Here is a 14,289-nt window from a genome sequence, read left to right on the forward strand (position 1 = left end):
ATTGAAGGGGGAACCGAAATGGGAGAGCATATGTCAAGGACATTCGTTTAGAGGATTACATGCAAGGTCAATACCATCTTCGGGGTGTCCATCAATGGAAGCACCAAAGACTGACAGTGGATCAGCTAGGTTGACAGGAAAAAGGCCCCGTGGGCGTGATTACAGTAAAGCTGAAAGAAAGAAAGGTGCATCTTCTTCTTCTCCTGAATACTTAAGCCGATTACAAGAAATTACTGAAAAACAAATACAGAGGTCCATAGAAAAGGGGAAAAAAGAAAAGAGCAGTGAAGAAGACAGGGACAAACAAAAGAAGAGATTGGAATTGGAAGCACAAAAGTTAAGCATTCGACAAAGGGAACTCAAACTTGAAGAACTCGAATCGGCAAACAAACGTTTGCAGATGCTGCTGTCGACAAACGAAGAAGATGTTGATCCAGAAGTTTGGATAATGATGAAGGAACAGAAAAAAAAATTGCAGCAGTTTATATTTAGTTTTGAGTAATCGTGAACGCTTCTGTTACATGTGGCCGAGAGTGCTGTTGACAATTGTTGAGACAATTTATCTTAGTTCCTTTAAGATACTGTTTTTTCGAGAACACTATTTATTTGGTCGAACCAATGTATCTTAAGTTGTGTGTTGTTGTATTAGAAAATAATGAACTCGGCTGTGATAAATGTTTGAACAATATTTGTGCCTATTCTATGGTATGTTATATATTGTAGAAGAAAACATGAATCCCAAGATCAATTGCAATGCTATGTTTACACTTCGTACAAACGAAGATACATGTTATGGTGTAGCTGGTACACAAAATCGAAGTATGTCAACACATATGAAGCCGGCTGTCGGGACATTTTGGAAACAACTTTGGTAATTTATTGGAATACTTAAATAGACGACATGACATTACAAGTGCTTAATTTAAGTGCGAACTAAGCAGCTACGACACATAATTGTTACATACTTCCACGGCGAGCCCATAAATGCTCGACAAGATCATTTTGAAGTGAGCACGATCTTTCTTGGCGACGAAGATCAAAGTGGTTAATAACCCATTCCGACCGGACTTCCCCTATAATTTGAGATGGTTCAATCCTTGAAGAGATGTCTCCGAAATCAATGTTTGTAGCAAAAGGCCCTTCATCTTCGACAATCATGTTGTGCATGATGATGCAAGCTGTCATTATCTCTGTCAAACGATTACGATCCCAACCATAAGCTGGTCCACGGAGCACCGCCCACCGGGCTTGAAGAACTCCAAATGCACGCTCAATATCCTTTCGGCAACTTTCCTGCATCTGAGTGAAATATACTTTCTTTTTCTCATATGGGTGTCGGATTGCTTTGACAAAAGTAGGCCAGTTGGGGTAAATACCATCAGCAAGGTAATAACCGAAGTTGTACGCATGACCATTTACTGTGTAATTGACTAGTGGCATTCGACCAGAAGTCATAGGGTAAAATATTGGGGATCGGTGGAGCACGTTTACGTCATTGTTTGTCCCAGGCATGCCAAAAAAAGCATGCCAAATCCATAGATCATACGATGCTACTGCTTCAAGTATCATCGATGCTCTACCATTTCGGCCACAAAATTGACCATGCCAAGCCGTTGGACAGTTCCTCCACTCCCAGTGCATGCAATCAATGGAACCCAACATGCCAGGAAAACCCCTAGACTCGCTATTATGCATGATGCGTGTAATGTCATCTTGAGTTGGAGTGCGTAAATACCAGCCACTAAAACATGCAATGATTGCGCGACAAAAATGATGAAGGCATTCCCTAGCGGTTGATTCCCCAATTTGAATATACTCGTCTACCGCATCAGAAGGTAACCCATAAGCAAGTATCCGCATTGCCGCACAAACTTTTTGTAATGGTCCTAGTCCGGGCATACCAGTTGCGTCTACTCTTTGTGTAAAGTAAGTATCGTGCTGTTGAAGACCTTGCAGAATGCGGAGAAACAAAGGCCTACTCATGTGGAACCTAACAAAATTGCATTGGATATTTGTCAAAAGTTGAACAAATGATAACCTATGACAAAAATATGAAGTGCGTACCTTCTACGAAACACATGAGGTGGATACACTGGGTTAGCGGAGAAGTAGTGATGTTCGATGAGATTTTCTCCCGCGAAATGATCTCTGTGAATGACACGGCGAGGTAAACCCGACCGTCGTCGGTGATGGCGTTGAGCCGCAATGTTGAGGGTGAGTAGGTTGACAAGCAAAAGAGTTTCGTTCTCACTATCACTCGAATCACTCGAAGCAAAATCATCTTCCGTATGACTCTGAGACATACCGAACTATGGCTAACTTGATGAACTCAGAACAATGGGTGTACATTATGGTAGAGATTGATTGAATATATATAGGGGAGACCAAAGAGGCTTCAGGGGGAAGCTGCGGGCTTGCATTGAAAGGCAACAGTGGCTTCCTTTGAAAGCCAACGGTGTCTTTCATTGTAAGACACTCGTGGCTTCGTCCGTACGACTCGACGGTTTGTGTTGCAACGTAAGTGTCCTTCATTATATTCCGTCCCAATATATATGAAAAATTTTGGCATACCACAAATGTTAATTAATGTTTGCATGGTACCAATTAAATGTTAAATCAAATGATGTATGCATTTTTTCAATTAAATGATAAATTATTTGATTTATTATATAGTATGTGTAAATTAAGAGAAATAATTAAAAAATATTTTTTTGTTACACAAGTAAGATCTGTTAAGCCAAACGTGTTCAAAGAAAAGAATATAAATAAAAAAAGAAGTTGGTTATGTTAGTTATAGGGAAATGTATATTTAATGAGTAGAGAGATATGTAGGGTAAAATTTAGGGGGGACGGTTGCGGGACGAGTGAATATAGGGGAGGGAATCTTGCTGACGTGGCTGCATAGTAAGATTTAGGGGGAAAATTTAGGGGGAACGCCTGCGGACAGCCTCAACGGTTGCTACTCGTTCAGCCTACCCTATCACTGTTTCCCTATGATATACTATATAGCGGACACAGTACAAAACAGTTCCAACAATAACCCGTAGTATTTTTTTGTTAGGAAAAAAGTTAATAAATGAAAAAAAATATGAAAAATAATATTTTATGTTTAGAATGGGATATAGAGGGGAGAATTTAGGCTGAAGCGATGTAGAGGGTAGAGATATATGGAGAGAGGATGTTGTTGCTGATGTGATATGTGAGTGGGATATAGGAGAAGAAATATAGAATGAACCGTTGAACACCACCAGGTGGTATTGGGCTGCATGCACGCACAGATAAGCTCACCCACGGTTTTCGACGACCACTTCCCTCACGTCAAGGTTGAACTGCATTTGAGTGATGTCCTGAAACATCCATTTGCACCGTCCATCTAGTTTAGTGGCCTGTGGGCACTGGGTGGCGGGGACAGTTCACCTATGCTACGGCGCGGGAGCCGTCTGCGGTCTGCCTCGTCCCGACAGATCACTTGGACTGGCATCAATGATGGACGGGCAGGCAGGGCAGCTAGAGACCAGGCTTTTGGCGATATATTCCTTGTGTCCGGTCCTTCCCCGGCCCTTCCCCCACTCACTCTCCGTGCCGTGATGATAGAGGACAGGGCCGGGGCCAGACGACGATGGGGTGGGGTGCGGTGGGCGTGGGGGCATCCTGGCCTCTCTCCTCTGCCGGTAACGTTGCCATGGGCCACGTGAAAAGGCCCGCGCCGCATGACATCTCCTTTTCTGGGCGCGCGCCTATCGCGATGGCGAGTGGTGGCGACGACGCGCGGGGCCGGCCTGGCGACATCTCCTTTTCATTGCCTCTCGCTGGTTTCCAAGGCGCCGGACCGCGCGCGCCGCGGCTGGGACGGGGGCAACGTGGGCAAGCCGCACGGGCGCTGCGGCGGGTGCTTTGCGTTGCGTTCCGTTGGTAAATCATCCAACAAACTTATCCAGCTCTCACAGTTTTTAAATATATGGGCGCTACTTTGTTATTTGGATCAGCTTCGACCTTCTTTTTCCTGGAACTCTTCTTCTTCCTTTGTATATAGTGACTTCACACACTTGAGTAGCCATGAATCTAGGCTCTGCAAATATGCTCTGTGGGATGCTATCCATTTCTGTAAGTTTGAACATAATGTGTTCAGCTCAACCTGAACGAGTAGAGTTGCTTGGAAGTTGGAACTGTGATGCCAGTCAGGCGCACTGCTGATTTGAGAGCTTGTCGCCGGGACCCGGGAGGCCCGTGAAGCATGTGCTGTCCGAGCACTTCTTTCGTTTGTGTATTGGAATAGGAGATGGCCTGGCTTCTCCGGCCCAGCAGCCCATCGTTGGATCATGCACAGGTGTAGACAGTGTTGCCCAACTGTGTTATAATCGGGCCAGAGTAAACTGCAGATTGGGCTAGCCATATCTAGCGTTGCAAGTTTGGGACTTGGGAGACTTCTTCGACGGAGCAAAAGTGTAAGTGACATTGATTAGTTGAGAATATTTTTTTTTCTATTTTAATATTTTCAAATAAAATTGAAAAGTAATCCCGACAAAATCTTATTTCCATTAATAAATTATTTGGCTCTTCATCCAGTAGTATAGTATGTGACGCCTTGAGAGGTGCAGCTGGAGCCTGGAGACACTAGCGCTGCTCACGTACGTAATTTACTTTTTTGAACATGTCATTGTCACGTACGTAATTTTGGCCTTATTATGGGTAACTAATCCGCTAACCGCAAAAGTCATTCCTCTTCCTCTCGGACTCGGACTAGCGCTTCCCGGACAGGTGGCAAACTGGCATCTATGGGCGCCAACAGGAACCGCACAGCGGCACCTCCGTGTCCCAAGTTTATCAGAGACTGTTACAGGAAAGATTCAAGTCTGCTGGCTGCTACCTAATTTCTTTCACTCTGACCAACGATAGTCCTATTTAAAAATGTTTGGATCTGCCTAATGTTCGGACAGGTGGCAAACCTAACATGACAATTTTCTACTATAGCATGAGCGTATCCTTTTTTTTCTCGTGCAAAGATAGAAGAAAAACAATACTCGCTCAAGAGGGGGTGGTTTCTGTTTAATCCAGCGGTTTGTGGAACAGGTCTATGGAAACAAGGCGGACTGCTCCGACGACCCTTCTGAACTTCTGATTAGGATCGAAGGGGTCAGAAACCATAGGACCAAACGGTACAATGTTCGTCCAGCAGCCCCGGCGAACAGCAAGTCCGCCGGCAGCGTGCACCTCTCCATGCCGCCGCCCAACCGGCTAGGCGCTGGGGCGTGGACAGCAGTAGGGTCACTGCACGCGGGCCCTGTCGCACGCGGGGGCCACGCGGCAGTGCCCTCTCCCCACGTCAGAGGATCTCGTTCCGGACAGGGCAGGGTCATCACCACGTGGCCCGCGCTCCTCCTCCTCCTCCGGTTCGACGAGAACTGCTGGAAGGAACTCCGCCTCGATTGGGTTGGCAGCCGGTGCTGTGTGCGACTGGTGAAGCAGCAGTAGTCAAGCATACGTATGCTAGCCTGTAGGCGCGCTTGTCTAGATGGGTCGGGATCCAAGCAGCTCTGGCAAAGGGTCCAATGATATAATCTACGTGTACATAGATAGAGCACGCCTTATATTATGAGACAAACACAAAAAATGGTTAGGCCTTATAGTCTGAAACAAAGTGAGTAAAAAATATAAAAGACATATGACTCTTTATATATATTGTCTCTTGATAGTATTTAAGGTCATACACAACTCAATTAAATGAGAGTTTTTTAGTCTTTAGAGGACCAAATTAAAAAACAAGAAACATACTCTTCGTGAAGAGTCCGTTTCTACACGAATATATATATATATATATACACACACACATGATCCTTGAGCTTTCAATAGTTAAATGAAGCTCAGGCCGATCATCTCTGCAACCTGGTTCAACCCAGCGCACCGACTGAACAGGCTGTTGGTTGTGTCACCCGCTCCACGTCTGTGCGCACAAAAAAAGAATACATGCATGAGTCAAATACGTTCGATTGCATGCGCGTAAATTTAGGAAAGATATGTGTGACAGTTTATATTTTTAAATGCTTTATTTCCTCCATAAATTTAGGATCGCTGCAACAATCATGCAACTAGACTCGTAAAAACTATTTTATGATATATACTACTACTAAATATGCTACCCTGTGTAGATAATTATGCAATTCGGTATACTACGTAAAAATCTGTTACCAGTTGCATGCACACGAATTTATGATGAAAATAATGTGCAATGAAAGGAAATGAATTCCACGCATAGAAACAAAAAACGTATTTAATGTTTTATTTCCTTTATAAATATATAATCCTTCCAACAACCATGCAGCTAAACACATTGAATCTAGTTTATCATATATACAAATACAAATTATACTACATGGTGTAGGTAATTATTCAATTCGTTACACTGCGTAAAAAAATCTGTCATGTTGTTCATTGGTGGACGCATCTCCGGGTTGGAGCGTAATAACCTTAAGTTTTAAGCATAAAATCCTTCAATTATAAGCGTAAATACCGAGCCAATATGAGAGATTGATAAATCTAGTATGTTGTTATTACGATCCTATTGCTATGGCAGATCCGAAAAACATGGCAGCCGTATGCATGCGGTTATACATATCTAAAAATTATGGCAAAATGCATGCATTGGTCAAACATGTTCCCTTGCATGCACGTAAATTTAGGAAAGATATGTGTGGCGGCTATAGGAAACGGGTGACGCCTAAGAGAGGGGTGAATTAGGATTTTTAAAACTTTAACTAAACTAGGCCACAATTAAATCCCTAGAGCAAAACCTATGCAAATAATCAAATTAGAAAGTGCAAAGTAGGTTTTGTCTAAGTGTTGCTATCTCTACCGCAATGGCTAAGTTTCAATCTACACTAAATAAGTATGTATACAAGATTGAAACTTAAATGCTTAATATAAATGCGGAAACTTAAAGAGCAAAGTAGAGAAGCAAACTCTCGTGGATGACACCGGTATTTTTACCGAGGTATCCAGAACCACACAAGGTCCCGACTAATCCTCGTTGGTGCCCCTACGCATAGGGAAGCCCACGCGAGGGCCAAGCACCACGGTCGAGTAACTCCGTAGAGAGTCGCGGGCCTTCTCCACGCGCAAGTAGTGCTCCGCTTCTGGCTCCTCTCGGACGCTCCCTGCCATCTCCACTATCGAGCTTCCGGCCGAAACACCGCGGGCCTCGTTCCCTCCGGTACATGGTGGCGGCCGTGACACAAACGCGGTTGTCACGGTTTCGTAAGACTCTCGCCCACTTGGTACAATTACTACGACTCACGCAAGAGCCGAGGGGTTGTGTGGTTTTACAAAACTCACTCAACTAACTAGGGTTTACCTAGAGCAAGCGCTAAAGCGGTCTAACTAACCTAAGCACTTCGCAAAGCACCTACGCTAATCACCGAGTGATTCTATTAAGCACTTGGCTGTTTGAGCTCTTGGAAATGTGCACTATATGCCTTGGTATGTTGCTTGGGCTCCCACACCTTCAAATGGCCGGTTGGGTGAAGTATATATAGGCCCCAACTCAAATATAGCCGTTGGAGAAAAGCTACAGTTCTCTGCGGCACACCGGACTGTCCGGTGGTGCACCGGACAGTGCACTGTAGCCTGTTCGGTGCGCCTAGCCGTTGCTCTATCAGAGCAGGTGACCGTTAGCGCCGCAGGCTTTTCCACACCGGACAGTCCGGTGGTCTTCTCTCTGAGTGCCACCTGGAATTAGCCGTTGGGCTGGAGTTCCCTGGTGCACCGGACAGTCCGGCGTGTGGGCACCGGACAGTCTGGTGTGCCACCGGACAGTCCGGTGCGCCTTCGCACAGACAGTTCGCAGCAACACACTTGGACTTTTCTTGAATCTTCTTAATGTCTTCTTTTGAGGTGTTGCTTTCCTCAATTTCTTAGTCCAAGTAAATCTTGCATCTTGTGTACTACAAACATAAACACTAGAAAACTTATTAGTTCACGGATTGTGTCGTTCATCAAACACCAAAACTGAATTAGCCAAATGGCCCGGGGTCCATTTTCCTTACAGCGGTTTCTATTTTTAAATGGTTTATTTCCTCCATAAATTTAGGATCGCTGCAACAGTCATGCAGCTAGACTCTTAATGACCATTTTATGATATATACTGATACTAAATATGCTATACTGTGTAGATAATTATGCAATTCGGTATACTGCGTAAAAATCTGTTACCGGTTGCATGCGCACGAATTTATGATAGAAAAAATATGCAATGAAAGGAAATGAATTGCATGCATAGAAACAAAAAAATCGTATTTAATGTTTTATTTTCTTTCATAAATATAGGATTCCTCCAACCGCCATACAGCTAAACACATTAGAACTATTTTATGATATATACTGATACAAATTATACTACACGATGTAGGTATTTATGCAATTCGTTACACTACTTAAAAAATCTGGCATGTTGTTCACTGGTGGATGCATCTTCGGGTGGAGCGTAAAAACCTTAAGTTTTGAGCATAAAATTCCTCAATTATAAGCGTAAATACCGAGCCAATGTGAGAGATTGATAGCTCTAGTAGGTTGTTATTACGATCCTATTTTTATGGCGGATCCAAAAAACGTGGCAGCCGCATGCATGCAGTTTCTATTTTTATACAGATCCAAAAATTATGGCAAAATCGTGAGAGTTTCCATTGCATGCGCGCAAATTACGAACAACATAAATTAAGGAATTGTCTTTCCAATGTGCATGCAGTAAACTGATTTACGAACTCCGTTTTCAAGCATAAAATCGTACAGTTTTTAGCGTAAATAATACATGTGGTAGGCATAAAACACAATAATCGAAAAAAAACACGAACCGAAGGAGGTAGTGGCCGGACGACGTCGTCGATGACACAAGCACAAATGTAGGTCGTTACTCGGGCCGCCAAACTGCGCTAGATCGAAGGATGTCATGCGTGATCATCATTGCGCGCATCTCGCGCCTTCCGTGACGCCGCTCGCTCGAACCTCGCGCCTCATATGTCATCGTCACTACTCGCACGTCGACGGGCGCCGCTTGCTCGCCGGCCTTGGAAGTGCCGCCTCCTCGGGGCCGCCGCCGCTTGCCCGCACAAGGGCCCCGTTGTCGCTCGCCCTCTGGATCGGGGAGCCACCGCCACTACTCTGAATCAAGGAACCTCTGCCACCGCGCGTCGAGGTCATGGAGCTGCGGCCACCGGCTGGGGGTCCACCGTCGCGCACGCTCTGGGACAACCGCCGTCGTCACACGCGGCGTCGCTAATGAATCGGGGTGGAGCGTAAAAAACTGAATCCTAACACTCCGGGTCCTATTTTATAGACGTCCGAATCTGGTCCGGCTCGACCGGATTGCACCGTCTGACCTGGGCTTCCTCTACTTATTGGAAGCCCAGGGCTCTTAATATATAAACTATATATATATATATATAGGGCAAGTATAACGGGAGCCCTGGGCTTCCAATAGTTAAAGAAAGCCCAGGCCGATCACCTCTGCAACCTGGTTCAACCCAGCGCTCCAACTGGACCAGGCTGTCGGTTGCACCACCCGCGCCCACGTCTCTGCGCGTAAAAAAAGAAATGCATGCAAGAGTCAAACACGTTTTTTTTGCATGCGCGTAAATTTAGGAAAGATATGTGTGGCGTTTTCTATTTTTAAATGCTTTATTTTCTCCATAAATTTAGGATCGCTGCAACAGCCATGCAGCTATACTCGTAATGACCAATTTATGATATATGCTGCTACTAAATATGTTACCCTATATAGATAATTATGTAATTTGGTATACTGCGTAAAATTCTGTTACCAGCTGCATGCATACGAATTTATGATGAAAATAATGTGCAATGAAAGGAAATGAATTGCACGCATAGAAACAAAAAATCGTATTTAATGTTTTATTTCCTTCATAAATATAAGATCCCTCCAATAGCTATGCATGCAGCTAAACACATTAGATCTAGTTTATGATATATACTGATACAAATTATACTATATGATGTAGGTATTTATGCAATTCGTTACACTGCGTAAAAAATCTGGCATGTTGTTCACTGGTGGATGCATCTCCGGGTTAGAGCGTAATAACCTTAAGTTTTGAGCATAAAATCCCTCAATTATAAGCGTATATACCGAGCCAATGTGAGAGGTTGATAGCTCTAGTAGGTTGTTATTACGATCCTATTTTTATGGCAGATCCGAAAAACATGCCAGCCACATGCATTCGGTTATACAGATCCAAAAATTATGGCAAAATGCATGTATGAGTCAAACAAGTTCTCTTGCATGCGCGTAAATTTAGGAAAGATATGTGTGACAGTTTTTATTTTAAATGCTTTATTTCCTCCATAAATTTAGGATCGCTGCAACAGCCATAAAGCTAGACTCGTAAGGACCATTTTATGATATATACTGCTACTAAATATGTTACACTGTGTAGATAATTATGCAATTTGGTATACTACGTAAAAATATGTTACCAGCTGCATGCACACGAATTTATGATGGAAAGAATATGCAATGAAAGGAAATGAATTGCATGCATAGAAACAAAAAATCGTATTTAATGGTTTATTTTTTCATAAATATAGGATCTCTGCAACAGCCATGCAGCTAAACGCATTAGAACTAGTTTATGATGTATACTGAAACAAATTATACTACACGGTGTAGGTATTTATGCAATTCCTTACACTGCGTAAAAAAATCTGGCATATTGTTCACTGGTGGACGCATCTACGGGTGGAGCGTAAAACCTTAAGTTTTGAGCATAAAATCCCTCAATTATAAGCGTAAATACCAAGTCAATGAGAGGTTGATAGCTCTAGTAGGTTGTAATTACGATCCTATTTTTATGACAGATCCGAAAAACATGGCAGCCGCATGCATGCGGTTTCTATTTTTATACAGATCCAAAAACTATGGCAAAATCGTGGGAGTTTCCATTGCATGCGCGAAAATTATGAACAACATAAATCAAGGAATTGCCTTCCCAATGTGCATGCAGTAAACTGATATACGAACTCCGTGTTCAAGCATAAAATCGTACAGTTTTTAGCGTAAATAATACATGTGGTATGCATAAAACACAATAATCGAAAAGAAAACTGCGCCGGATCGGAGGATGTCACGCGCGATCATCGCTGCGCGCATCTCGCGCCTTTCGTGACGTCGCTCGCTCGAACATCGCGCCTCATGCGTCGTCGTCGCTACTCGCACGTCGATGGGCGTCGCTTGCTCGCCGGCCTTGGAAGTGCCGCCTCCTCGGGGCTTCGGGGACGCCGCCGCTTGCCCGCACAAGGGCCTCGCTGTCGCTCGCCCTCTGGATCGGGAAACCGTCGCCACCGCGTGTCGAGGTAATGGAGTTGCGGCCACCGGCCTGGGAACCGCCGCCACCGCACAAGGGCACTGCTGTCGCTCGCCCTCTGGATCGGGGGCCGCCGCCGCCAGCCTGGGAACCACCGCCACCGCATGTCGAGGTCGGGGAGCCGCGGCCACTGCAGCCACTGGCCGGGGGTCCACCGTCGCACGCGCTATCGGGCAACCGCCGTCGCTAATGAATCGAGATGGGGTGTAAAAAACTGATCCCTAGCACTACGGATGTTCTTTTATAGACGTCTGGATCTGGTCCGGCTCGACCGGATTGCACTGTCTAGCCTGGGCTAGAGAGAGAGAGAGAGAGTCTTGTCTGTATTTTTTTATCTAAGTATTTAAACTTGTATCATGCAGTCTCTTAGCTATCTTTTGTATTTAGAAAACCGTTTAAGGATTTAGGGTTGTACATGTCTTAATACGTGACTGATTTTAAAGACATCTCATTATGTGATGCAGTTTCTTATGTGTCTATTATACATAGAAAATTGATTAGGAGACTCTAGGTTGTACATGCCCTAAGCCTCATCATTATATTTACTCTCTTGTGTACTCTATTGTCTGAGACAGCGGGTTTTGTCATCTTAACCGCTAATACAATGCCAAAGCAGGGTCAATTTCTTATAAGGCTTTGTTCGTTTACACCAATCCCGCTCTGGATTAGCATGGATTGGAATTAAATCCATACCTCAATCCATGCCCCAAAATAATCCATGACTACTTAATTTTTTTTGTTCGGTTAAACCCATCATGGAATATAACCCAAAGGTTTGGGAATTTTTTAAACTATGGAAGACATGGATTCTATCCATAGCCCATTAGGTATGGAACAAATCCATGAGATATTGCACAAGTTTACATTAGAATCCATGCATCAAAAGAATAACTAGCTTTGAAAGTCACATGGATTTGTTGATGGATTTAATCCCACCATGGGATTGGGTGTGAGATATGGATTCACCCAATCCATATCCGGATTAAATCCATGGTGGGATTATATCTCATGTAACCGAACAAGGCCTAAGCGGTCGACCTGACTGCGCCTCCTCCATACCTAATATGGCTTATTTTTTAATCTGACCGTACGTAGCACAGGCAGGCGAGGTCAGTTTTAACAAAGACCCAATAAATAAAAAAGGTGCCCGTCAGATAAGCAAAGACTCGACACCAAATAAAGGAGTTGACGCGGCGCATTGCTATGGGCACAGAAATTTGGTCGCGGCTCTAACAAAAACAAGAAGAAAAAGAAGACCATTTTGATTTCCAAATGCTATTGTAATCGTTAATTGGACATGTTTGGCGTCATCGTACATCCAAGCACGGCCGTCTGCTTCACGGTTTGTCCACTCAACTGGCAGGTGGCGCCCAAGCCATCCTGCAGGCGGCGTGTCTGTCTATTCCCGTTGGCCAGCAGTACACCTGTGTCGTGGCATGCGCAACACCCATCATGACTCGCGCGTTACCGAGGGCGCTGCCGCAAGATATCAATATTGTATGCACTATGGATATGATGACGCACGGAGATTACACGGGCATGACAAGCAATAGTTTCATCCTTCCATTTGTCCCTGGGCCCACGTATCGGGGCTCAGAACCCTTGTATATGCCCCCCTTGAACTATAAAAGGGGAGGCATGCAACATTGAGAGGGGGAGAACACACTTAGACTCCCTCAGGCTTACACACGACTCAAGCTCTCAAGCAATACAACACACAGTGGAGTAGGGTATTACGCTCCGGCGGCCCGAACCACTCTAAACTCTTGCGTGTTCTTGTGTTCATTCCTACATTTCCCAACAGGCAAAACGCTTAAGCCCCCTCCACATCTTAGGACTTAGGGCGGGTGCACTCCACCACCCGGCCGGAGAATTTCCTCTCCGACAAGCAGAGAGGCAAGACTCAATCTCTTTCTTTGATTAATCTTTCCTCCTTACAAACTAAAGGCATAGATGGCTTATATATTGCCCTGGCCTAACAAGACTTACTTCTTTTAAGGGGATCTAAACAAACTACCTTTATTTAAGGAAAATCTAAACAACTCTAGTGTCGGGTACCGTAATTAGGGGTACCCCCAACACTCCTAAACACGGCTGGAAAACGTCTTCAGAACAAACCATAACACTACAGGAAACGCATAAATTTTCATGGACCGGGCTATTTTCGTCGGTCGGCCCATGAAAATACAATGTTATTTTCGTCGGCCCTCGTGACCGAAGAAAATGTGGCCTATTTTCGTGGGCCAGTCAATATTTTCGTGGGCAGGCCGACGAAAATACGAAAGTTATTTTCGTCGGCCTCGGAACCGACGAAAATGTGGTGTATTGTCGTCGGCCTCAGCCCGGCCGACAAAAATAAGTCATTTATTTTCGTCGGCCTCAGCCCGGCCGACGAAAATAAACGATTAACAGGCCTCTATTTTTGTCGGCCTCAGTGAGGCCGACGAAAATAGGGGGCCGTTAATCGTCCATCTCGGCATCAGCGCACGTTCTCTCTCGCTCGTCTAACCTAGCTAGCGTCGTCGCCCTCTCTCGCCGCGCCGCGCCCGCCCTCGTCGCGCCGCGCCACGCCGAGCCGCCTCCCCACGTCGCGCCCACTCCGAGCAGCCGTCCCACGCCGCGGCCCCCTCCACCGTTGCTACGGTAATGGTTTTACTTAGTTTATATTAATTAGTTAGCTAATTTACTTGATATAATGTATAGATTGATAGCTATTCACTTGTTAGTATAAATAGTTAACTAGGTATTTATTTGTTAGTATATATATTTAGTGATTATATAGTTAGTAAATAGGTGTTCTGTTAGTGTATTGGATGTAGGATATTGTTAGTGTATTGGATGTAGGATACTTGTAGCATTTTGTTTAGCACATTGATATCACATGGTTAGCATATTGTTTATTATGTAGCTATCGTGCAGT

The 14,289-nt window shown here is 44.5% G+C and overlaps 1 protein-coding gene across 1 annotated transcript; it reads right to left on the bottom strand.

Annotated features, from left to right (window-relative positions):
- Positions 1-887: 887 nt before the first annotated feature.
- LOC103640330 (protein ALP1-like) lies at positions 888-3,684 on the bottom strand. The gene is made up of 2 exons (XM_020544377.2): positions 3,575-3,684; positions 888-2,038 (listed from the first exon to the last, which is right to left on the bottom strand). The coding sequence occupies exons 1-2, from the start codon at positions 3,682-3,684 to the stop codon at positions 958-960; spliced, it is 1,191 nt and encodes a 396-aa protein (XP_020399966.2). The 3' UTR covers positions 888-957.
- Between the last annotated feature and the right edge of the window lie 10,605 nt (positions 3,685-14,289).

This window comes from Zea mays, chromosome 9, assembly GCF_902167145.1.
Source record: "Zea mays cultivar B73 chromosome 9, Zm-B73-REFERENCE-NAM-5.0, whole genome shotgun sequence".
Classification (NCBI taxonomy): domain Eukaryota; kingdom Viridiplantae; phylum Streptophyta; class Magnoliopsida; order Poales; family Poaceae; genus Zea; species Zea mays.

Coding starts and splice junctions, on each gene's coding strand:
- LOC103640330 (XM_020544377.2), bottom strand. CDS start 3,684: ATGGCAACGTTACCGGCAGAGGAGAGAGGCCAGGATGCCCCCACGCCC. Junction 2,039..3,574: donor CTATCATCACGGCACGGAGA/GTGAGTGGGGGA, acceptor TTTTTGTCATAG/GTTATCATTTGTTCAACTTT.